General features: G+C 40.3%; 1 protein-coding gene across 3 annotated transcripts in view; it reads left to right on the forward strand.

Moving 5' to 3' along the window:
* The first annotated feature begins 822 nt into the window (after positions 1 to 822).
* Positions 823 to 24824, forward strand: part of whrna (whirlin a) — a 154888-nt gene continuing 130886 nt past the window's right edge. For all 3 annotated transcript variants that reach the window (XM_078794224.1, XM_058064923.2, XM_078794225.1), the window contains exon 1: positions 823 to 2224. In XM_078794224.1, the coding sequence (XP_078650350.1) occupies positions 1517 to 2224 (708 nt within the window). In that variant the 5' untranslated portion in view covers positions 823 to 1516. The remainder of the gene's footprint in view (positions 2225 to 24824) is intronic.

The raw sequence follows: 24824 nt of genomic DNA on the forward strand, positions 1-24824 counted from the left end.
GAAAAGTAGGATTCTTACTCATAAATGGAATGTTTTTGGAGTCTAAGCATAGAAAACCTGTTTACCGCCTTCTAAATACATTTTTGTAAACATTATTAGAGCCTTCTAAACTGTGATATGTGAATTTCTGCAATGTAGGATTCTTAGTCATAAATGGAAGATTTTGTCATCTAAGCATATAAAACCTGTTTACCGCCTTCTAAATACATTTTTATGAACATTATTAGAGCCTTCTAAACTGTGATATGTGAATTTCCGCAATGTAGGATTCTTATTCATAAATAGAAGATTTTTGTAGTCAACAAATAGAAAACCCATTTAGCATCTTGTAAATATGTTTTTGTTAACATTTGAGCCTTCTAAACCGTGATATGTGAATTTCCGCAAAGTAGGATTCTTACTCATAAATGGAATGTTTTTGTAGTCTAAGCATAGAAAACCTGTTTACCGCCGTCTGACTATGTTTTTCACCCCTAAAGTCACCTTCACACTCATATTAACCAATACAGTTGACATAATTAGACATATTAGACATACTGTAAGACATAACATAGACTGACAGGTTAGCATTGGGAGAGTTCATTGTTGTTTGTGGGCAGTGTACTTCCTGTTGTGGCTATTGTCTCATCAATTGTATTTTGTATATTGTCTTTTTACTAATAATTTACTAATAGTTTTTACTAATAATAGGCCGTAGTCAACCACAAAACAAACAAAAAAAACATCAGTATCGGTCATACTGGCACCGTATTTTCAGGATCACCCACCCCTGCTATAAATACAGGAGCCCGAGTGTGACGTCACTTCCTGACCGTGGCGCTTCCGAGTCTCTGTGAAGCAGCCACTCCACTCTCCAGCGGGTCGCTGTAGTAACGCGTGGGAAGCGGAGGCAGCGAGCAACAGCACACTTAAGAGCTGATAATTATAACAGCAAAAAGCCCACACACTCTTCGCTTTTTTGGCGGTGACGTACAAACGGATACTTATTTTTACCAACTTGACGTCGTCTGGAATTGGAAAAAATTACACCCGAGCGAGAACTTTTTTTTCCACCCTTTTTTTTTTGTTTTCAAGAACCGTCGATAGTCAATTCACCGCCATTGTCAAGTAGTTGGCTGTTCCGGGGATTCACAGTTTTTGTGTTCGTTCCGTATTCGAAGCGGTGTTGTCGACCGGAGAAGCTGCTCGGCTCGGCGGCTACCTGACCCTCGGCAAAAAACACAGCGGCTAATGACGCTAAGCTATATATATTGACGCTAAGCTATATAATCACTTAGCTATATATAATGTCGCTAAGATATCAGTCGGGCTAACTTTGTTGTCGCTTGGCTACGAGCTCTGTTAAGTTTGCTAATACGGTAATAACGCCAAGTTGTTGCTAATTTGCGTCGTACTTGTTGAAGTTGCGAGGAGTCTCCGCCAACCCGTCTCGAACGATGCCTTAATCCCCAGACCGCCAGCCACCGCCAGCGCCTCCGCTCTAACGTGGCGCCGCGTCTCCGTCAACACCGCCGGCATGAGCACCGCCGACCCGGAGCGCTCGTCGCTCAGCTCCTCCGCCAACTCGGTTGCCTCCAGCGCTCGGACGCTCTCGGCCAACGTGAGGAAGCTTCACAACGCGCTCAACCTGCTGCTCAACGACTTCGAGAGGGAGCAGTTCATCCACTGCCTCAACGTCTACCACTCCAAGCGCAACGTCTACGACTTGGTGCAGACCCTCAACGTCATCCTCAACGCGCCCAGCAAGCGGCAACTTCTACCCATGCTTCGGCTTGTCATCCCCCGGTCTGATCAGCTGCTCTTCGAGCAATACACCTCGGAGGGCCTTTACCTCAAATCAAGCAACGGGAACGCCGGCTCCAGCCCAACACCCCCGGCGCATTTGTCGCCGGAAAACCCGTCTGACTTTCAGGTGGCGCTGCGCGGCTCGCCGGACAGCTTCAGCACCAGCAGCGACGGGACAGCTCCTTTGGTGCCGCTCCTGGGGAGGAACTTCATCCACGAGTCGGCGGGCGAGCTGCGGCAGGTCACCATGAAGCGGCACAAGAGCAACGAGGGCCTGGGCTTCAGTATCCGCGGTGGTTCGGAGCACGGAGTCGGGATCTATGTGTCGCTGGTGGAGCCGGGAAGCCTGGCGGAGAAGGAGGGTCTCAGGATCGGTGACCAGATTATGAAAGTCAACGACAAAGTCTTCGACAAAGTCTCTCACGCTGAAGCAGTTAAGGTACGTGTTCACACGCAACGAGCTTTTAAACGGGAATAATTATTCCCTTAATGATGACTAAATGCGCCCACGGGAAGTTCTTAATTAGGTGCGTTTGTGTGCTTGAATGCAGCTGGCAGCCACGGAAGAGTGTGTGTTTACATGTGCTATGTTTGTGTGGGTAGATGTGGGGGCCTGTCCCTATTTGCTGAAGCCCGCTGAATTTCCGCAAAGTAGGACTCTTACTCATAAATGGAATGTTTTACTTGTCTAAGCATAGAAAACCTGTTTACCGCCTTCTAAATACGTTTTTGTAAACATTATTAGAGCCTTCTAAACTGTGATATGTGAATTTCCGCAATGTAGGATTCCTATTCATAAATGGAAGATTTTGTAGTCAACGAATAGAAAACCCATTTAGCACCTTATAAATATGTTTTTGTTAACATTTGAGCCTTCTAAACCGTGATATGTGAATTTCTGCAAAGTAGGATTCTTACTCATAAATGGAATGTTTTTGTAGTCTAAGCATAGAAAACCTGTTTACCGCCTTCTAAATACGTTTTTGTAAACATTATTAGAGCCTTCTAAACCGTGATATGTCAATTTCCGCAATGTAGGATTCTGAGTCATAAATAGAAGATTTTTGTAGTCTAAACATAGAAAACCTGTTTACCGCCTTCTAAATACGTTTTTGTAAACATTATTAGAGCCTTCTAAACTGTGATATGTGAATTTCCGCAATGTAGGATTCTTATTCATAAATGGAAGATTTTTGTAGTCAACGAATAGAAAACCCATTTAGTACCTTATAAATATGTTTTTGTTAACATTTGAGCCTTCTAAATCGTGATATGTGAATTTCCGCAAAGTAGGATTACTCATAAATGTAATGTTTTTGTAGTCTAAACATAGAAAACCTGTTTACCGCCTTCTAAATACGTTTTTGTAAACATTATTAGAGCCTTCTAAACTGTAATATGTGAATTTCCGCAAAGTAGGATTCTTACTCATAAATGGAAGATTTTTGTAGTCTAAACATAGAAAACCTGTTTACCGCCTTCTAAATACGTTTTTGTAAACATTATTAGAGCCTTCTAAACTGTGATATGTGAATTTCCGCAATGTAGGATTCTCATTCATAGATTTTTGGGGTCTCAGGATCGGTGACCAGATTATGAAAGTCAACGACAAAGTGTTTGACAAAGTCTCTCACGCTGAAGCAGTTAAGGTACGTGTTCACACACAACAAGCTATGTGCTATGTTTGTGTGGGTAGATGTGGGGGCCTGTCCCTATTTGCTGAAGCCCATAAACGACACTATAACTCGAAACACTATTGTGCCTGTGTCAGTCAGTGAGTGTCTGTGTTCATGAACGTAAAGAAAAGCCCATTAGCAAATGAGGTGATAAAAAGAGTGTGACTGATTTGTGGACAGTGTGGATTGATTTAAAAGGAGCCAATGTCAGGACCTGGCTCTAGGAGCGCTGTGATCTGTCTTATTGGAAATGCATCATATTTTTTTTTCCATACCTAAGTTATTATTGATTTTATGATGGTCGTGTTTTACACCCCTTTCGGTGTTTCTCAGAGCACTGCAATCTATCTGTGGCATTGGGCACGGACAGAGTGGCATTGCCTAATTTGCATCATTGAGCATGACGACAATATCTTATGTTTTCCTAATCTTCAAAATCGACATATATACGGTAATCAGAGAAAATAAGACATAAACAAAACTAAAAACCTTGTGTGTGTTGCAGTTAATGTATTTAGTGTGGAGGACAGGAAGTGACATCAGGGTTTTAGCTCGTCATGGTCATGATTATCATGATGATTGTGCCTGTTGTAACATAGTTTAAACCTGCAATCAACGCCTGTTGTTCCGAGTGTAGTGTACAATACCGATGTACTGTAGAATACTACATTCATAATTTGAATGTGTCTTGTTAATGCCCTGTATATTTAAGTTCATCTAGCCATTTTTTATGCTTGAAAATGCTCAATTGAGGCAAAAAACGTGCTCCATGTGCATTTTGTACTAATAATAAGCTGTATTCAGCTACAAAACGGCATAATTTATTAATAAATATATACATGTGATAAGAGTGATACATTATTTCTTTTTAGAGTCTCCAAAAGTGTCCAATAATGTTGCTGATTTGTTGCTAGTCTGTTTTTTTAGTTTCTATATTGCCAAGCTAGCAACCCTGAATACCCTCCTACTACATCTTATTCTTTGGCCGACCTGATGTGGATGTGGTGTGTAATTTCCCCAAGTTCCAAAGCTTTTGGGAGACAAATGTGGTGTTTTTTGGCAGGTCACATCAGCCTCTTGTTTATAGGCGCCAAAATGAATTACACAATGAAAAGAAACACCTTGAAATATGTTCGAAGGCTCTGCTGTATTCGCCATGGGTGTTTTCAATCTGTGTGCAGGGTACAATGCAATCTCATGACTACAGCCGCATTCTGGAGCCAAATGTGTTGCTGGACATGAACTCTCAGCCAAAACCACTCAAGAATGGATGTGGGCCAAACATCAGCCTATTCCCTCCTTCCTTAAGTGTCCTTCTGTGAACCCTGATTTAAATCCAACCGAATGCCTTAGGAAAGAGCTGAAGCATGCAGCCGCACTCGAGAAGGCCGCACTCGGTGGCTCAAAACACCTGTCAACAGGTGCAGGGGTGTCATAGAGTCCCAGGAAGTACTTCATTGCAGTAATTGTTTCAAAAGGTTGTGCCACAAAATGTTCGGTTAAGGGTACCACATTACTTAATTTAACAAGAGAACATGAAGTTATTGACTTTTGGGTGTTTCAGTTCGGGATTATGTAAGTATACATGTCATTGTACATGAAATAAATCACTATATTGATGAATGGATGTGCGTAACGGATGCTAGCTTGTATGTCTGTACGGATTGTAAACCTTGCAACAGCCTGGGGCTTCTGGCTCACTGGCTAGCACTGCTCGATTTAACTCTCAATGAGTGGGTATGTGTGGGTATGAGTGTGAAGTGTGTTCAAGGAAAACTGGGAAAATGTGCCCATTATCCACAACCATTATGTAGGGCTGGGAGATGTGGACAAAAACATTATATCCTTATATACAATATTAAGGTTGCATATCTATGTACAATATTTATCTCCATATTTTTTCCATAAAGTGAGTTCAGACAAAAGTCAAAGACAAATATCAATGCAAAGTTTTATGAAAATGTAAGAAAAATAGCCTCTGAAATGCTAGTCTCATGTTAGCGCTGCCATCTCATGTTCCCCATGACGCCAGATGGCAAACATGGTTGATGTCGTCTTTATCCAGCGACGTTGATACGCAGCCTCTCCTCCTCCATATCTCTGTGGGAATCTCCTGTCACTCGGTGTAGCAAAGAGGTGCTCAAAGCGAACAGGTGCTCTCGAGTGTAAACAATGAGACAAGCTACAAACGTAACAAGGTGAACATCCATAGCTGCGCACTTTCTTAAAGGGTTGCTATGGCAAAAAAAAAAACAATAAGAAAGTACAAATAAAGCACTATTGAACACTAAAAACACAGCAGAAAATACAAAGCTGCTGTAGCTAGCTTGCACTGGAGACCAGCATATCAGCATGACCGGCATATGTTGTGTTGTTGTCGATGCTGGGTTTTTTTTCCAGCAGGGAACACAGACAGTCCCATTATAATGAGACAAGGCAAACATTCATTCATTCATTCATTCATTTTCTACCGCTTTTTCCTCACGAGGGTCGCGGGGGTGCTGGAGCCTATCCCAGCTGTCCTCAGTCGAGAGGCGGGGTACACCCTGGACTGGTGGCCAGCCAATCACAGGGCACATATAGACAAACAACCATTCACACTCACATTCATACCTATGGACAATTTGGAGTCGCCAATTAACCTAGCATGTTTTTGGAATGTGGGAGGAAACCGGAGTACCCGGAGAAAACCCACGCATGCACGGGGAGAACATGCAAACTCCACACAGAGACGGATGAGGGTGGAATTGAACTCAGGTCTCCTAGCTGTGAGGTCTGCGCGCTAACCACTCGACGGCCGTACCGCCCCCAAGGCAAACAAATTGAATAAAAATGTTCTGTGGCGGTCCAAATGTAATTGTGGCGGGCTGCCACATATGCATGGGAAAACACTTCCACATAATTGAGTTACTGTAATAATGTACCTTTTCGTGGAAGAGCGTTTAATGTCAATTGCTGGATACAATTTTTGGACCAATTCAATCGGATAATTTTTTTTTTTTCCCCTCGGATAATTTCTTGCTGTACACTCATGATTTGTCACGCAAAACTGCCAATTTGGAGGACATTAAAAAAAAAAAATGTCACTGATCTTGCAAAATCTCTTGAACTCTGCTGTCTTGCCTAGGCTTTGTCTCTTGTAAAATGTCACCACAGTAAGTGCCTCCACTCTGGAGGAGTTGCAAGATTGGACAGGTTTTATACTGAGGGGATACTGACATGGAAAAAAATCCATCACAAGTAAAAGAATGGTGGTGATTTTCACTTTAACTGAAGGGTTACAGAAGAGTTATTGAATGATTTCAGTCAATCTCAAAGCCATCCAGACTTTTAACACGGTGAACGTTGGAATTTTCAGCCAAGGGAGTTTAGAATAATTTAGTTTTTCCGGCACAGCTTGCAGTCGTGACAAAACTGTGCCGCATAATAATGAAAGATGTAGTATTTTGGTGACTTCATTTAGCAGCGTGTGAGGTATGGTTGCTTTGACTGTGCGAAACTTGATTTCATACTGCATGAGTCGGCTTTCATGTTCAATACCTTCATGTTGAAAACAGCCTTTCATCTGAGAATTCAAGGCAATTGATTCCTTCAACTGTAAATACTCTGTTTGGGAGCGGATGAAGTGTGGAAAAAGAGTGTGGCAGCAGGAGTTTGTGTATCTGTAGGTCTAGTAGGAAACAAAGAACTGCACAAATATCTACTTTTTATTCATATTATGCATTTGTCTACAATCCCTATCTTGGTGTTGCTCACTGATTATGTAAAATGTGTCAGCAACATTTACCTCCCACATCTTGCCAACCTCACCTTGCGCTGCCAGAGATTTGCTGTTTATTTTCTGTATTTGCATCCAGACAGTCTATTTCTACTACAAAGATGCCACGTCTGGACTCCTATTCCTCTTATTCCTCCTATTGTTCCTTAGTTCTGGTTTCCTGCCCTTCGTCCTGTGTTCCTCTGTTCCTGTGTTCCTCTGTTGGTGGTCTGCTTTACCTTTCTGTTCTCGTGCACCTGCTGCCAGTTCACGTTTGGGATGTTTTTAGTTTAGCCGGGAGCGTGAACTGTTGTCGCCGCATTGTGCTTTGTCTTTTTACTCTTCTCTGTGGGCATCCTGCTACTGCCGTTGCAGCACTAATGAATCAAAATAAACAGTTTGACCTGCATCCTGGGGTCACCACCTGTAGAAATCCTTCCCCTAAGGACTCTAAGTGGGTTTCGAATAGAGAATAAGGGAATCTTAAAGAACCAAATTATAGAATGAGAACCAGATTATTTATTCCTGACAACAATACCTAATACAGACGTCCGGGCTTATCTGCAGTCCCTGTATGCCTACAAGTAAGCGGGTCTTATTACAGCACAGCTGCAAAAAAGCACCCTTCCTTTCCCTGGCCGGTCTTTTATACACTCGAGGCCGGAGTCCTGATGCTGGAGTCCTGGACCAATCAGCTTTCACCACTGCCCTTGCTTGAACCGCTTTCATGGTGTTTCTCCTTTTGTTTGTTCGCTGTGGCATCAAGGCATCTTTCCTTTGCAGGGGCATCAGGGCATCAGGAACATTCTGCTTTTCGTTTGTTGCAAAGCAAGCTGTCATATGCATACTCGATGTTTCCATCTTAACTGTCAGTTGTCACGTTAGTCCTTTTTTGTGTGGGTGCGTGTATAAGTATCTTTTGTCTGTATTTGTGAGACTATGTTTGTTTTAGCTTATATCTTTAGCTAGCACAATTGAACAAATACCTTCACACCACAAGGCCAAAGCCAAAGGGGGACACTGTGCGACACAAAGTTTGTTTGGTTTTTACTGTCCTTGCAGTGTTTCCAACAGGACTGTGATCTATTTGTGGCATTGTCCAGGAGTAGGGCGTCATTGCCTAATTTGCATAATTACCCATAGCAACATTATCTTTTGTTTTTCAGAACAATAAGTTAATTGCACGCATGATTAGGTCATGTTTATACGATAAAATAAGATAAGATAAGATATGCCTTTATTCGTCCCTCAGTGGGGAAATTTGCATTGCACAGCAGCAAGAGTACAGAATCAGGTAAGCAGTACAAAAATACACAATATAAAAAAAAACAAACAATATAAACAACCCAAGTATTAACAAATCAACAGTTTTACTCAGAGTTATACACAACTACAGTATGCAGATAATAAACAAGATGAAATATATGACCAGTCTATACACTATGAGATCTTGCTAGTGAGCTAATATGAGGCATTATAGAAGTACATAACATTGTACATCTAATATCGCACTATATTGATGAACAGAGGTGTTATAATGCCCGATCAAGTCAGTGATTGCTTTTCCAGGCTTCTGATTGGCTGAAATGCGTACGGCAGCTGGTGAATATCTTCTTATGCGGACAGAGGTTTTTGTTAACCACAGTGGGGGAAATGTGTTTTTTTCATTCATTCATTCATTCATTCATTCATTTTCTACCGCTTCTACAGCTGGAGCCTATCCAAGCTGTGTTCGGGTGAGACCCTGGACTGGTGGCCAGCCAATCACAGGGCACATATAGACAAACAACCATTCACACTCACATTCATACCTATGGACAATTTGGAGTTTGTTTTTGGAATGTGGGAGGAAACCGGAGTACCCGGAGAAAACCTATGCATGCACGGGGGAACATGCAAACTCCACACAGATGCCCGAGGGTGGAATCAAGGGTGGAATCAAACTTGGGTCTCCTCGCTGTGTGGCCTGGGCGCAAACCCCAGGCCAATATCTGGTTTTGTGTGCCTTAACTCTGTAACTAAGTGTAAATGTCAGTCAATTGAACGCTGCCAAAAATTCCAATTGTGTGTGCACTTGGACTTTATTTTGTCTCCCCTTCAGGTTTTTAGTCAGCACAGAACAAGGCATGTACATCTGTAAGGTTTGTGACAGCAATGGATTGTTGCACCACACTCGGGGCGAGTCGAGGGCTAAGAGCTGTATTATCCTCTCCGTCTCGTCTGACTTTTCCGTTTGTTAGAGTGTGCTGTGAGCAGATGTGACGTGACCAAAGAGAGATAAACACTATTATCATCAGATGTCTGCGTTCCCCTCAGACATTTAATCGGATTGTTCAGATGGAGTGTAGGAGTCAGAACAATGGAGCAGAGGCACTAAGTTAGCCTTAAGAGGTGACTGTAGTAGCCTTATTAAAGAGCATTGTTTACACTGTAAACTCATGTAAACCCAGGGCTCTACATTAAAAACAAAAATGACTTGCCCATGGGGAATCCTTAAGGTGAGAACTACTTGCCCCAAACTTGCCCCATGTAAAATGAAAAGACTGCCATAATGATATTATCTCATTTTTGTGGCATCACATGAGAATCTCAAATAAAGATGAAATGATTATCATTTCTTGTGGTTGTTTTCCTACATAGATCATGACGTTGCATTGAAATCTGGATTGTCAAGAGACTTGTAGGCACTTTGCCTTGATAAATAAAAGTAGTAGTCGTAGTAAGCAGTGATATTTATAAGTTGTGCACCACAATGAAACATTATTGAATAGACACATTTGTGTACTAGTAAAGTGTTTTTAATTCAGAAAAAAAATGCTCAATGGTCAAACAATAATTTGTGAAGCAAAGGTGAGAAAAATACACAGAGAAATGGAAGCGCTAGATTTTGTAGCTTGTGCAAAATCAGCACTTGGTATTGGATCTAATCGGTGGTGTTTCATTGTGACCGCTTCTAATTGTCACAATTTGTCTTGGAGGCAGTGTTTCATCACTTTTTGGTGTTTTCCTTCAGAAGTTGTTGAAGAATTAGACGATGATAGATGTTTTCCTAGTCAAATTGGTTGATCGCAAACAAGAACGGGTGTGGGTAAAACGTGGACTGCGGCCTAAATAAACCATTCTGATTGGTCCATTTCAAGATTTGCAAGGATTGGTTTGCGAATTACCACCGGAATTACGCAGTCCGTGTTTTACCAACACCCAACAAGAACCGCTTTTAAAAAAACTCTTGGCAGTATAGCATGCCAAAGTGCAATTGCCCGACAGGAATATCACTGATTGGATTTACTTGCCCGAATTTTGTTTTGACTTGCCCCGGGCCATCGGTACATCGTTATTGTCGAGCCCTGAAACCATGTCTAAATCTTTGACATTCATTTTACTTGTTGTATGTTTGGGGCGGCACGGTGTTCGAGTGGTTAGCGCGCAGACCTCACAGCGAATTCCACCCTCAACCATCTCTGTGTGGAGTTTGCATGCTCTCCCCTGCTCTTTCTCCAGGTACTCCAGTTTCCTCCCACATTCCAAAAACATGCTAGGTTAATTGGCCACTCCAAATTGTCCATAGGTATGAATGTGAGTGTGAATGGTTGTTTGTCTATATGTGCCCTGTGATTGGCTGGCCACCAGTCCAGGGTGTACCCTGCCTCTTGCCCGAAGACAGCTGGGATAGGCTCCAGCAACCCCTGCATCCCTCGTGAGGATAAGCAGCAGAAAATGAATGAATGAATGAATGTTGTATGTTTGATGCGGTAGTGCTAGTATCTCCAAGCGCTATAAGTTGTGGTTATGTGAATATTTCTCTAAAGCGGTCTGCAAAAAAGGTTGAGAAGCAATGCTCTTTAGGAAAGGATAAAAAGTATATATAAGTTTCAAGGTTGATACCTGGGCTGCAGCCAGCCACTTTGGCATGCAAGGACTTGGTCACAAGGCAGTGCAATGAACAACTGAGTGCTTCAGAGCAGTTCTGCAGACTGTTAATGGACCACGTGTTCTTTGTTTGGCTGGGATGACAGGGAAATCTGGCCAAATAATGTTATCGGATCAATCTGTACCTGTGAAGTGACACTTGGTTGCATACATTACAAGACCAAAATAACATCTTTAATTTGTGGCATAACGTCATCTTATCATTTCATATAATTCCAACATGATTCAAATGTCACACAGAGAGGTGTGAAGTGATTTTGAGCACAGAACACGCTAACCACTTTGGCCAAGGTGTTGCTGCCAACCTTAACATGCCGAGATGTTGACAATAGATTACACCTCTGACGTTGACATAAATGTCAGCACGACAAGGCCACAATGACCATCAATTGAGGGTGAGTAATGCGCAGTATGAGCTGGATTATTAACAGTGAATACTATTCAGTATCCAGCTCACGGTGGGTTATTTAGCAGGAACACTCAATAAAACATGCACAGTTAGTCAGCTGCTTTGTTTGGGCACTTTGCTTCCGAAGAATAATAAAGTACAAGGCAGCAGACTAATTTTGTACAATAACCGAGACAGTGTATGATAACTGGGGCACAATTTTGGTGATAATTGTTGTCGTAAATCAAATCATAGAAAAACTGGAACGATCGAAAAACAAAGTTTAACTGTACAACCGTCCCTTGCTACATCATGGTTCCAACCTCACGCTGTTGCGTTTTTTTCCCAAAAATTAATTTACAAACGATTGCTGTTTAGTGGTTATTGAAGGAGAAGTTATATGTAGTATTCTGGTCACTAGGTGTCAGTAATGTTACATTGGTGAGATGTGACATTACATTACCTTCAGACCACATGTTTAAAAAAGCCCCTCGCATTAAGTGTGGAAGTGGTACATTTTTGGCCTCTTACTTCATCCTCTAATAATGTAAAAAATGTTAATTACAAAGTTATAAACAGGTTTTCTATGCACTAACTACAAAAATATTCAGGTTTTTGATATTTAATCCTAATTTGCAGAAATTAAATGATCAATTATTACTTAAGTTATTGAATATGGTTGATACAAGAGCAATGTATACATGTTATACAGATAGGAAAATTATCCTTACATGACCTCTGTTCTGGTTCTTCATAGAAAACTTTATCAACTTGACCAACTTGGGGCCTGGGGGTTCCATGAGGCTGGGTGGGAGACACATTGTCTTTGATACAGCCATTTCATTAGATCGCATTACATTGTGTAGCTAATGATGTCGCTGGTGTCAGTAATGTTACATTGGTGAGATGTGACATTACATTACCTTCAGACCACATGTTTAAAAAAAGCCTCTCCCATATTGTGTGGAAGTGGTACATTTTTGGCTTCTTACTTTATCCTCTAATAATGTAAAAAATGTTAATTACAAAGTTATAAACAGGTTTTCTATGCACTAACTACAAAAATATTCAGGTTTTTGATATTTAATCATAATTTGCGGAAATTAAATGATCAATTATTACTTAAGTTATTGAATATGTTTGATACAAGAGCAATGTATACATGTTATACAGATAGGAAAATTATCCTTACATGACCTCTGTTCTGGTTCTTCATAGAAAACTTTATCAACTTGACCAACTTGGGGCCTGGGGGTTCCATGAGGCTGGGTGGGAGACACATTGTCTTTGATACAGCCATTTCATTACATCGCATGACATTGTGTAGCTAATGATGTCGCTGGTTGATGTACTTCCTGTTTCTTTATCCTTAGTATTTCAGTTATGAAGACCACTATCTTTCCTCAAAGGCAAACATTTTTTTTTAAAAAAAAGCTTTTTATTCAGTCTGGGTAGGCAGCGAGGAACTATTTTAGTTTCTTAGGCGTTTAATCACTGCTGAGGGCTGACAAGATGGAGTGCTGGTTTGATGTTTGGATCGCTGTACAGAGAATAAACAATGAGGGAAAGCAGCAGAAGGTACATGGATCGTACATGGTTGACTTTAAATCGACATACCATGCGACCTACCAAGCTTTGTCGTGGTTGCCCATCCAATGTACCTGCTACATGTTTTTGGTTCTGCACCGTGGCTAACGCTGTCATTCCATTTGATGACCTTGTGTGTTTGTGCAAGGTCTTGCTTGTTGCTTGCAAATTGAAAAGCAAGCGCCTCTGGCAATGCACAGCTACCATACCATCTACCGGACAGAGTTGAATGCCGAGCCACTCAGACAGTTCCTATTATAATGAGATTGTCAGCAAGGGCGAGCAGAATCTAAAAATAAACAGACGAAAGGAATGGGAAATCCTTGTAATAAACTACCAAATTCTTTGCAACTCGGTTGGCTTATTGTAGGGGAATTTATTTGACAAGCCGCAGCAGATGGACATTCGTGCAGTTAGAACGCCATCAAAGTATGTGGCATCTGTGGCACTGTTTCACATGAAGTTTTAATTGGCATATTTATTGTGTGGAGTCAAGCATGTACCGACGTAATAATCAAGCACTTCTTATTCATATTCATTCCCATCATCGCCTCCACGGTTGATAAAGAATCTATTTTCCAAGAGAGACCCAACCAGGAAAGCAGCGTTGCAACGGTGGAGTTACCTGACAAGAGAAGCAATACAATAGAAAAACAGTCAAGCAAGTGAGATTTAATTCGAGCATAGTTCTCTGTCCCTAAAAGTCGACTTGAATTCCCAAAGACTGAACACTGAAGAGTTATTTTTAAGTGCTGAAAATCCAATCCAAGATGACAGGGGTGCACATTTGACAGCATTTCCCCCAGGTTTTGTCCTTAACCATTTGAAAGGTGCAATGCAAGAAAAGAGCCTTTTCTTGTTGAACAAAGCAGCCCAACAACAGCTTTGAGTATGAAGGTTAATCATTCTGAAGGCCTATGGACATACAAGAAGGGGGTATCCCACAGGGGGATGGAGAGTGCAATGATGAATTTTATTTGCAAGTAATGAAACGCATGGCACAATGATATACAGTCTCTACGTTTTGAAGTATTGATTAGTTGTGCTCATGAAAAGCAGATCCTTGCAGTCTAGTAAAGCAGAGATGTTGTGGGGATCATATAGACTGGAGTCACGGCCCTGCAAATTTGAGAAAAGAAGCATTTACTTTCTCAAAAAAGACATCTCATTCATAATAAAAGTACATAATAATTTATGAATATGTGCTAATGTGCAGCAAACATGTACCACTGTTAAAAGACTCCCACAATTTTGGCGTGTTTATGTCCTTATGCTTCACTGATAACTTTTGCACTGTTGGGCGGTCCTTGAACACACCATCCTCGGAGTAGCTGGCCAAACAAAATGACCCCAAAAAACACAGTGACAACTCATCCAAGACCCCACAACAACATCTCAGTTAAGGTCAGTGTTCATGACCCCACGATAGGAAGGACACTGGGCAAAGAGTTGGCACAATTCCAAGACCAAAACCACTCCTGAACAAAAACAACATTAAGGCTAATCTGAATTTTGCCAGAAATCATCTTGATTATTCCCAAAATCTTTGGGAAAATAAAAGTTTGGTAATGGTAATGGTTTTATTTCATTTGAACATGCATCAGGTTACAATTGAGTGCATCCCATAATCAGTTCACAGTTCCACATGTCCAAAAGGAGTAGGAAGAAGCAAAGCTTAGTATTAAATCCTACCCCTCCATCTGGTACTTTTACAATCAGTAACTGTTACATTTGTTCACTTCCTGCTTTCCATAATACAGTTTAAGGTTGTTTTTTTTATAATGCACCTCGTACCGAAGTACGAGGTGATATGACCATATTTCTCCTCTCTTGTATTGGATGACATTTTTAGGTAATTGGTTGTTTTTAGCCTTATGCATTATTTTAGCTGTTTGGAAATTAACTATATCAGCAAGTTTAAGTATTTGTGATTTTAGAAATAAGGAGTTAGTATGTTTTCTGTAGGTGGCATTATGAATTATCCTTACTGACCTTTTTTGCAGTACATTTATGAGTGAAAATTGCTTTCATAGTTATTAGCCCATATTTCCACACAATAAGTAAGATATGGTAGAACCAGAGAGCAATAAAGAGTGTGGAGTGATTTCTGATTGAGAAGTTTTGCTTTGTTCAATACTGAAATATTCCTGGCCACCTTATGTTTAACTTTGGTGTGTAAAACCGCATTTCAGAAAATGAACATCATACCAACAGTAAAATATGGTGGTGGTAGTGTGATGGTATGAGGCTGTTTTGCTGTTTCAGGACCTGGAAAACTTGCTGTGATAAATGAAACCATGAATTCTGCTGTCCATCAAAATATCCTGTAGGAGAATGTCTGGCAATCTTGTTCTTGACCTCAAGCTGAAACCAACTTGGGTTCTTCAGCAGGACAATGATCCAAACCAGCAAGTCCACCTCTGAATGGACTGAATGAAAACAAAATGAAGACTTTGGAGTGGCCTAGTCAAAGTCCTGACCTGAATCCTATTGAGATGCATGTGGCATGACCTTAAAAAGGCTTCATGCTGGAAAAGCCTCCAATGTGGTTGAATGACAACAATTCTGCAAAGATGAGTGGGCCAACATTCCTCCACTGTGCTGTAAGAGACTCATTGCAAGTTGTTGATTGCAGTTGTTGCTGCTAAGGGTGGCCCAACCAGGTAATATTTAAGTGTAGCAAAGTGAACACAAGTTAATACAGTACATGATAGTATTAGTTGTTACTGGAATTATTACCAGCCAATGGTCTGCCATCAGTTTACCAATGAATGAAACGTTCCACAAACATATATTTTCCATTCTAATGCTTCAGTAACACCAAAGACAATTGACAGTTGCACTTATAGTTCTGTCTCTTTTCCTAAAACCAGACTGTATGATCTTGTTCACTTGAAAGATATTCAAGAAATTGAACTCCAAAACAGGTGCTGCAATAATCGGTTTGCATACCCAAAGAATGCCTGCACAACCTGTCAGAAACCGTATCAGGGATACTGAATGCAACAGGCCAGAAAATAGCAAGAAATAGGAAAAGTTTTGGAACTGCATGTACAACATAACTTAAATCCCATGTTATGCCATGTGATGGAGAAAGGTATTCTTGCTGTTCCTGACATGCACGGAACAGGAAGACGAATGGACATGCTATATACAGCAGCAGCAGATTTGTTCGGGTCACGTTACATCACAGCTATTTATAACTTCCATTGTGTCTCGAGGGTTGAAATTAAAAGGCTGGGCAACAAGATCAACAGCTGGTAATGGGGTGTAATTGTGTTGCTAATTAGTTGTGATTATGTATATAATGATTCAAATAAAAACATAGAAGTGAAGTGTTCATTAGAGCAGTTCAGAATGGCTGATTTGTCTATTATTGTCAGGGAATCCATCATAATTATTATATTTGTGGTCGTTTTTGATATGAGAATTACCGTATATTGATTTTTGATTTTATTACATTTTTTATTTTTACTTCTATTGGCCAACTTAAAGCGGTATTCTTCAGTTTTTACTGTACTGTCAGGAGGAGAGGTCATTCTGTATTTATGCATCCACTGTATCTCTATCAGTCACATATTGGTGTAAGCAGCTTTGGTTTATCTTCTAGTGCTATTTGTATTAATCCCCAAGGTTATTTACTAGGGATGTCTTGATATCACTTCATTGATATCGGCACACGAGTGAAGACCTTGCTAGCTCAGTAGTTTCACCTTCGCATTGTAAACGTGCAATTTGCAAGTGAGATGTAAGCCATCTTCCTCTAACACTTAACATGTAATATTGTGATATTCCAACGTGATTCTTGACTCCACTGTGGGAGAGAGATCAACACCTTCGTCCTCAACACCACCTTCCTGTTTTGCCATGAGTTATTTCTTGAATTCCGTCGTGTTTCTCACCTCAGTATGTTGTAATGTTGCCAAAGAATGATGCAAGTGCCCGTATCAGAGACAGAGGAGAAATACTTTAGATCCTGCACCAAAACCGCAAAGTCCAGAGTGAGAAACAATTCAATAAATAACTCATGACAAAACAGCAAGGTGGTGTTGAAGAGGAAGGTGTTGTCTTTGAGAACAGTTACATCTTCGATGAAGGTAAAAGCAACTTTAAATATTCTTTCATTCATCATTTATATGCATTTGAAATAGCTTTATGCGTGTAAAACTATAATTGTAAGACTTTGTGAGCATTTTTGAGAGTCAATCACTGATGACATCATAGACGTGCGACAAAGCAGAGGATGCTCACGCGGGACGCTCTGCATCTTGTACGCTACCTGGTAAATGTACGTAAACCAAGGCAAAATTTGGGACTATTTTTACCCTAACTGAAACACATGCGAACAAAGGTTTTATTTATTTTACTGTATTCTATAATGGTAATGGTAATGGTAATGGTAATGTTAATGGTTTTATTTCATTTGAACATGCATCAGATTACAATTGAGTGCATCCCATAATCAGTTCACAGTTCCACATGTCCAAAAGGAGTAGGAAGAAGCAAAGCTTATTAAATCCTACCCCTCCATCTGGTACTTTTACAATCAGTAACTGTTACATTTGTTCACTTCCTGCTTTCCATAATACAGTTTTTTTATAATGCACCTCGTACCGAAGTACTTTGTGATATGAGCATCCGATGACATAATGTGTACCATAGTAAGTGTCAATATAGTGATATATATAGCACATCATGACTGGTTCAAGACTCTTCATCCTTGTATTTAGCAAACATCAACTGCTTGTATTGTTTCTTGAATTGGCTCATCGTTGTGCATTGTTTGAGGTCCTTACTCAATCCATTCCATAGTTTGATTCCACATACTGAAATGCTATGGCTAGCATAACGTAGTCCTAGCATAGAAGTGTTTCAAATGTACTTCTTCCCTGAGATCATATTTCTCCTCTCTTGTAGAGAAGTATTGGATGACATTTTTAGCTAATTGCTTGTTTTTAGCCTTATGCATTATTTTAGCTGTTTGAAGATGAACTATATCAGCAAGTTGAAGTATTTGTGATTTTAGAAATAAGGAGTTAGTATGTTCTCTGTAGGCGGCATTATGAATTATCCTTACTGACCTTTTTTGCAGTACATTTAGCGAGTGAAGATTGCTTTTGTAGTTATTAGCCCATATTTCCACACAATAAGTAAGATATGGTAGAACCAGAGAGCAATAAAGAGTGTGGAGTGATTTCTGATTGAGAACAAATTTTGCTTTGTTCAATACTGAAATATTTCTGGCCACCTTATGTTGTATATTTGTAATATGAGGTTTCCAGCTCATATTTTCATCTATTGTGATCCCCAATGTATTGCAAATTGCAGTATATGTCATATTTTGTGCTGAACAATACCTGTTATGGTATATATTGGCAACATTGCAAATAATGGTGATTTTAAACAATTGAACTTGCATAGTTTAAACCAGGGGTCTCAAACTCAATTTACCTGGGGGCCACTGGAGCTAGAGTCTGGGCAAGGCTGGGCCGCATCAGGTTTTCCAAAAAAACCCAAAACGCATTTATTAAAAACAGAAAAATATACAAACTTTTTCAGTGCTTTGGTTCCGATTTTCTACAATAAAAGCTCTGATAAAACATTCCACAGTTCTCAAATATTTTATTTTTTATTTTTCTGCACAAAATAAGATGAAAAATAAATAAACAAATCAAGAATAAAGAAAATCAATCAGTAATAAATAAATATAATAATAATAATAATAAAACGCCAAATAATAAAAACTTAAGAAACCACATATAGTTGGTGGGTAGACAAATTATTTTTTTCAGATTAAAATGAACAAAGCATTATTAGAGCCCTGTAGACATGACAAAACACGACTATAGTCACATTTATACTCTTTTTATTTACAACATATTGCGCAACTGCAGGGTCTTGAGACACATGCTAACTCGCAAACTAGAGAGCAAGCGACCTAAACGGTAGCCTCCAAGTTATTTCCTTTAAACTTAAATAGCCAAAAACTTACCACTTCCACACGGATAGGGAGGATAACTATTAACAGTTATTTAACCTTTAACATGAACATTAATCAAACGTAATAATTTTTTCTGGGTACATGATACCATACAGCATCCATATCAAACTTGCGCGGGCCGCACTAACATTAAACTTATCAAGGAGGGGGCCTCAAACCCGCGGGCTGCGTGTTTGAGACCCCTGGTTTAAACAATCCCCTAAATGATAGGATAGAGTTCTCATTCTTCAGTCGCAGCCAGAACACATACCCATTTGTCATGTCAGGTATATTATCAGTATCCACTCTAAACCTTGCCTTTGGTTGATGGAGTGACTTTCCTCTGGCTTCATTTTTGAGCTTTTTGAGTCATTATCATGACTGGACAGTTAAAAAAAAAATGACCAGCGAGGAAACAACATGACATTGTTAAAATGGTATAATGGAACAATGGCTCATTTTCAATGAAAGTGAATGAAGATTGATGGAGGAGACTTGCCCTGACGTCTAAATGGATTTATGTATGAATTGAGCTTGTTGGGTATTTTAGGAACCATCCAAATGTCACAGGATTATGAGACTGAAGGCGGTAGGATTTGAATATTAATGAGCATTTGGAAGGTTCATTGTTTTATTTGTCTGGTCTGTCGCACTTTAACAGCTAGAATTAGGCTTGTTGACACAAAGGAACGCGAGGTAGAAGACGTACTATATTATACGGTTTTATTGCACTTATTGCCGTGTTATCCCTCTGATTGACCGGTAACTGGTCCAGGGTTGTGTCCGCCCTGGACAGGATAAGCGGTAGAAAATGGATCGAAATGTTGTCCTAATTGGAACAAAGCATATGACATCATTGTCAATGCTATTTATTTCAGGTCCTATAAGGTCACCTCTTCCAATCGTGCCAAAAAAGGGCTCAGGCATGATGCGAATAGTTCGAGGCTATGTAGGGCAGGGGTGAGCAAAATACAGCCACATGCAGCCCGCCAGTTGCAACAAAAGTATTTAAGTTCTATTAACTCAAAGCAGACCACGAGTCAAAAAGTTTGCCAACCCCTGATTTAAAGCATTTTAAGTTGAAGGATGACTTGGTAACAGTTTGTGTTCTTGCTAAACTGATTACAGTTTTTCTGTAATCAGAAAATCGAGAAAAACTGTAAAAGCAAAACTATGCATTTGCTGTACCTCGTGTTTCATGTCTTAGTTTAATTTCCAGCGTAGCAGATAGACAAGACCTTGATATATTCCTGTCCCCTCTCTTATGTAATCGGATTCTGCGTAATTGTAAATTGTTCAAGTGAATCTGAAATTACGTAACGTTGATAAACATCCATTTCAGATAGTTAATCATTTGAAAATCCACACTTTAGCCCCCCCTTTTAAATCACTTGCTTTTGCGGATGATCCCTGCCCGCCCTGCCATACAGAGGCAATTATTCTGTGAGAGTCCTGGGTCTTAGGAAGATTGAAGACCAAAGTACAGTATGGAAGGCGTCACATCATTCACCCTCATTCGACCCACAGCATGTGGGGGGGTGATGCTGCAGCTAATATTGCTAACGCGTCAAACATCAGTGATTCGTCAAAGCTCTGTTGATTTGTGGCAGCGGTAATTTAGGGAGTGGAAGGGGGGGCATTATTTTAAGCCTAATGCAGACATGCTGAAGATAAGCTGCTGATCGTGTTGGGATTAGAGCCCAGGACAAGGTGGTTTGCTTAAAGACTGAAAACCAGATGCAGACACATAATTGACTACAGGTTGAAAGGACAACGACGGTTTCAATCTTTGGATTGTTTCTGCTTGAGATGGGATGGTATTAAGGTATTAATGGATTGTAGCCTTGGACAAGTGGAAAAAGTGAAATGAGAGAAGAGAGGGATTGGGTTCAATCTTTTTTTTTAACACAATCCAACCATCACAACTATCCGGTTCAGTCTTCAGTGCGTCCTCTGTTGGTCTTTGCTGGGGAAACAAAATAACAATCTCCTATTGGTGGGAACCAACAGGACCAACAAAGTCTACTGCCATTAAGATGTTGAATGGGCCGAGCCTGTATCTTCTTGAGTCATAGAAAGGGTTTTTGAATTTCCTTAGTCATTCCAGCAGAATCAAATGGTCAAATAGTTTATGTGGCTCCAAATGGGTTTTTAATATGGTGGAAACTGGCCCAAAGTGTGTGAAAGTGAGTGTTTGTCAAATCTACCGTTGTTGACTATTGTTCTCTTCATGAGTAAAATCACATTTTCTTTACATTTTCATCGGGATTTGCAGCACAAAAACGTACAAAGTTGTGTTTTAAGACAGGGTTGTATTGCTGAAATACAAGATTATTTGCAAATCCCGGCTATTTTAAGATCTAATACCTTCAGGTTACCTTCAGGGACCATAAACCATCTGCTTGTGAATGTGTGTGGATCCACTGGAATAGAAAAGTTCATTAATTCATTCATTCATTATATTTGTTATGTTATGTCATACAGTGGAACCTTGGTTAACGTCATTAAGGTCCGACTCTAACTGAAACATACTCTAACCCAGTACATTTTTCCCATAAGAAATAATATAAATCAAATAATTAACTTCAGGGCGTGGTTAGCACGCAGGCCTCACAGCTAAGGAGACCCGAGTTCAATTCCAACCACGGCCCTTTCTGTGTGGAGTTTGCATGTTCTCCCCGTGCATGCGTGGGTTTTCTCCGGGTACTCCGGTTTCCTCCCACATTCCAAAAACATGCTAGGTTAATTAGCGACTCCAAATTGTCCATAGGTATGAATGTGAGTGTGAATGGTGGTTTGTCTATATGTGCCCTGTGATTGACTGACGACCAGTCCAGGGTGTACCCTGCTTCTCACCCGAAGTCAGCTGGAGGCTCCAGCACACCCACGCGATCCTAATGAGGATAAGCGGCATCGAAAATATATCAGATGGAAGAAAATGCAATGTCAAGTCAGAAATAACAGATACATATATAGCTTGCCATGATGAATTATTTACATTAAATCCAAACCTGCATGTCGCACCCAAAGGTGATTATGTAAATTCCTCAGCAAATGAATGTGCTATGGTATCTTCAATTTTGGTGTTGAAACTTTCTCACCTGCATTGACCGATAGCAGCAGAGTCTTTTTTTGGTGCTGATTATCCTCCTAATCACACAAAACGTCCTTACTTTGCATGTTGTCCCCATAAGTATGACTTAAACAGAGTTTCAAATAAACACAGATTGATGGAGTTGGGTCATATCACAGTAGCGGATTAATCATAATTATTATATTACTAAATGGTTGTGTAGCAGCACACAGCTTTTGTGGTACCTTGTTACTGTATTCCCTATTTGAGAAAACTCAAAAAATCAAAAACTGTCCAAATTTTCCCTCAAGGAAAACTACTCAGATGAAAATGTAGCCTGCAGCAATAACTATGAAACCCTGGTTGATTAATTATATTTTAGTCTTACTCATTCTCATTATCACAGTATCAGTTCCATCTGCTACATCCTGTCATACCTGTCTTCCAATGGCCCCGGTTTTTCATGTTGTACACCCACGGGTTCCAGCCTCATGGCTCACATTTTAAAGCACACTGTTACATGACAAAAGGAGGGCAGACATCATTCTTAGGAGTGGATGATGGTGGAACCGAGTTCTAACAAGAGGCCCTTATGTTCTAAACCAGTGTTTTTCAACCTTTTTTAAGCCACAGCACATTTTTTACATTGGAAAAATCTTGTGGCACACCACTAACCAAAAATGTTACAAAATGTCACCACAACCTCACACGTGCATCAATAAGTCTATGGGAGGAACAAGGTAGGTGTTGCCACATGGACCAATATTACATTGCTCTGCCAGTCTTTACACCACAGACACTCCACAGTAGCCACGTTTTTACATCACCACTTTTTCTCTTTCCGAATGACCTTTCGGGAAACAATGGTATCCATAGAAAGGAATATTCCAATCTCTTGTCTACATGCGCCGTGAAAATCAAACAGAATAGTCAATGGGGCATGCCCAGTAAAACGTAAACATCAACATCACGTGGTACCGGCTTCCTGGAGTTATTCTTTCACTTGTTGGAATAACTCCGTATTGCCAGTTTTTCATCTGTCCAGTCTTGAAATTGAGTTTGAATCAAAAACAAACTTTGCTTAGTCCAGTGCCGATTGCTGGCCTCCATTTTTAAAAGTGAAGAACGTCTGGAGCTGCGTGTTACGTCATATCTGAGCATGCGCTGAAAGAACGCACCCGGGATAAATTTAAACAGGAAAAGATCAAATTCAATCTTGCTAATATTTTATAATTAAACTCAGGACATGTTTTATATAGATATATATTTTCTTTTTTAATAAAACTGCACTTGTGAATAAAGTATAGAAGGGTTTAGATTCTGTTCCACAGATGCCGCTAATGCATACGAAAGCTGCTTGCCAACCGCCAATATACAACAGAAGAAGAAAAACACCACGAAGAAGAACTGACAACTTTCTGTTTGAGCAGGTACAAGATACCTCAATCGGATTGGTTAAAGGAATATTCCATCCCTGTTCAATTCTTTCCGTTTTAGCAAATAAATCAAATGCAATTGGAATATTTGGGTCCATATATTCATGACTATTGACATAATATTTGCAAATGATGATTAATAAATGTTAATTATAAAAAGTGATATTGGATAATTCCTCACGGCACACCTGACGGTTTCTCAAGGTACACTAGTGTGCCGCGGCACAGTGGTTGAAAATCACTGTTCTAAACAGTATATACAGTGCAGTGTCTCCCACAGGTCTGAAATGTACATGTGGCTAATTTGCATAATGGACACAAAGATACACTCAGTTTTGTGTGTGGGTGGATAAAACACAGCTTTAAACCTGATTTAACAACAGAACATGAAGTTATTGATTATGGGTGCCCGTGGCTTTTGCCTAATTTGATTGTGGTGGACTGTCAGAAATAAATAATGTGCATTTCCTGTGCACATTATCAAATGGGTTGTGTTTGCACTCCAGCTCAACAAGCATGAAGTCAAGGAGCGCCAACAAGAGCTGTCTAGTTGAAGCTTACCAACAGGTCCTCTTATGCAACCTTTCCTTTCCTGCTAGAGATGTCACGTGCCTCCAGGCAGGTGTTTGGGATATGTGTGTGTTTGTGTGTGTGTGTGGCCTTGTTGACACAGGCATCTCAGAAAATGTCATAACAGAAAGCAAAAGACTCTCTCTGGTTGACTTTATCCTTTTTGCCCTTAGAAGATCTCAGCACATGGAATCCATCCATGACTTCTTTAGCATTCATTAGATGTCAATAATCTTTGTCCTTAATGATGTCGTAACAGTTGAGCAGTTTGGGACCAAAATGCGCATTATCGGTTGTTTCTTTGACGCACTGCCACTCGAGAGACATAAGACACATGTTTGGTTGGAGATTGCATTTTTGTCATTATACTGCAAAGCAGAAGTGATGCATTTGGACGTTGTAGAGCAGTGGTTCCCAAAGTGGGGTACGCGTACCCCCAGTGATACATCAATTGCCAAAGGGTGTACATGAATCAGAAAGAAAAAAAATTAGCGTCTAACACTCAAAATTACGAGTGCACCTGAACGCCTCACATTGTGAGGAGACAGCAGCAGGAAGGAGACAAGTTGTTCGTTGCTCTGTGTGCATCATTCATTCATTTTCTACCGCTTTTTCCTCACGAGGGTCGCGGGGGGTGCTGGA

Source organism: Doryrhamphus excisus, linkage group LG10 (assembly GCF_037039965.1).
Source record: "Doryrhamphus excisus strain RoL-2023G ecotype Guam linkage group LG10, RoL_Dexc_Guam_v1.1, whole genome shotgun sequence".
Taxonomy (NCBI): domain Eukaryota; kingdom Metazoa; phylum Chordata; class Actinopteri; order Syngnathiformes; family Syngnathidae; genus Doryrhamphus; species Doryrhamphus excisus.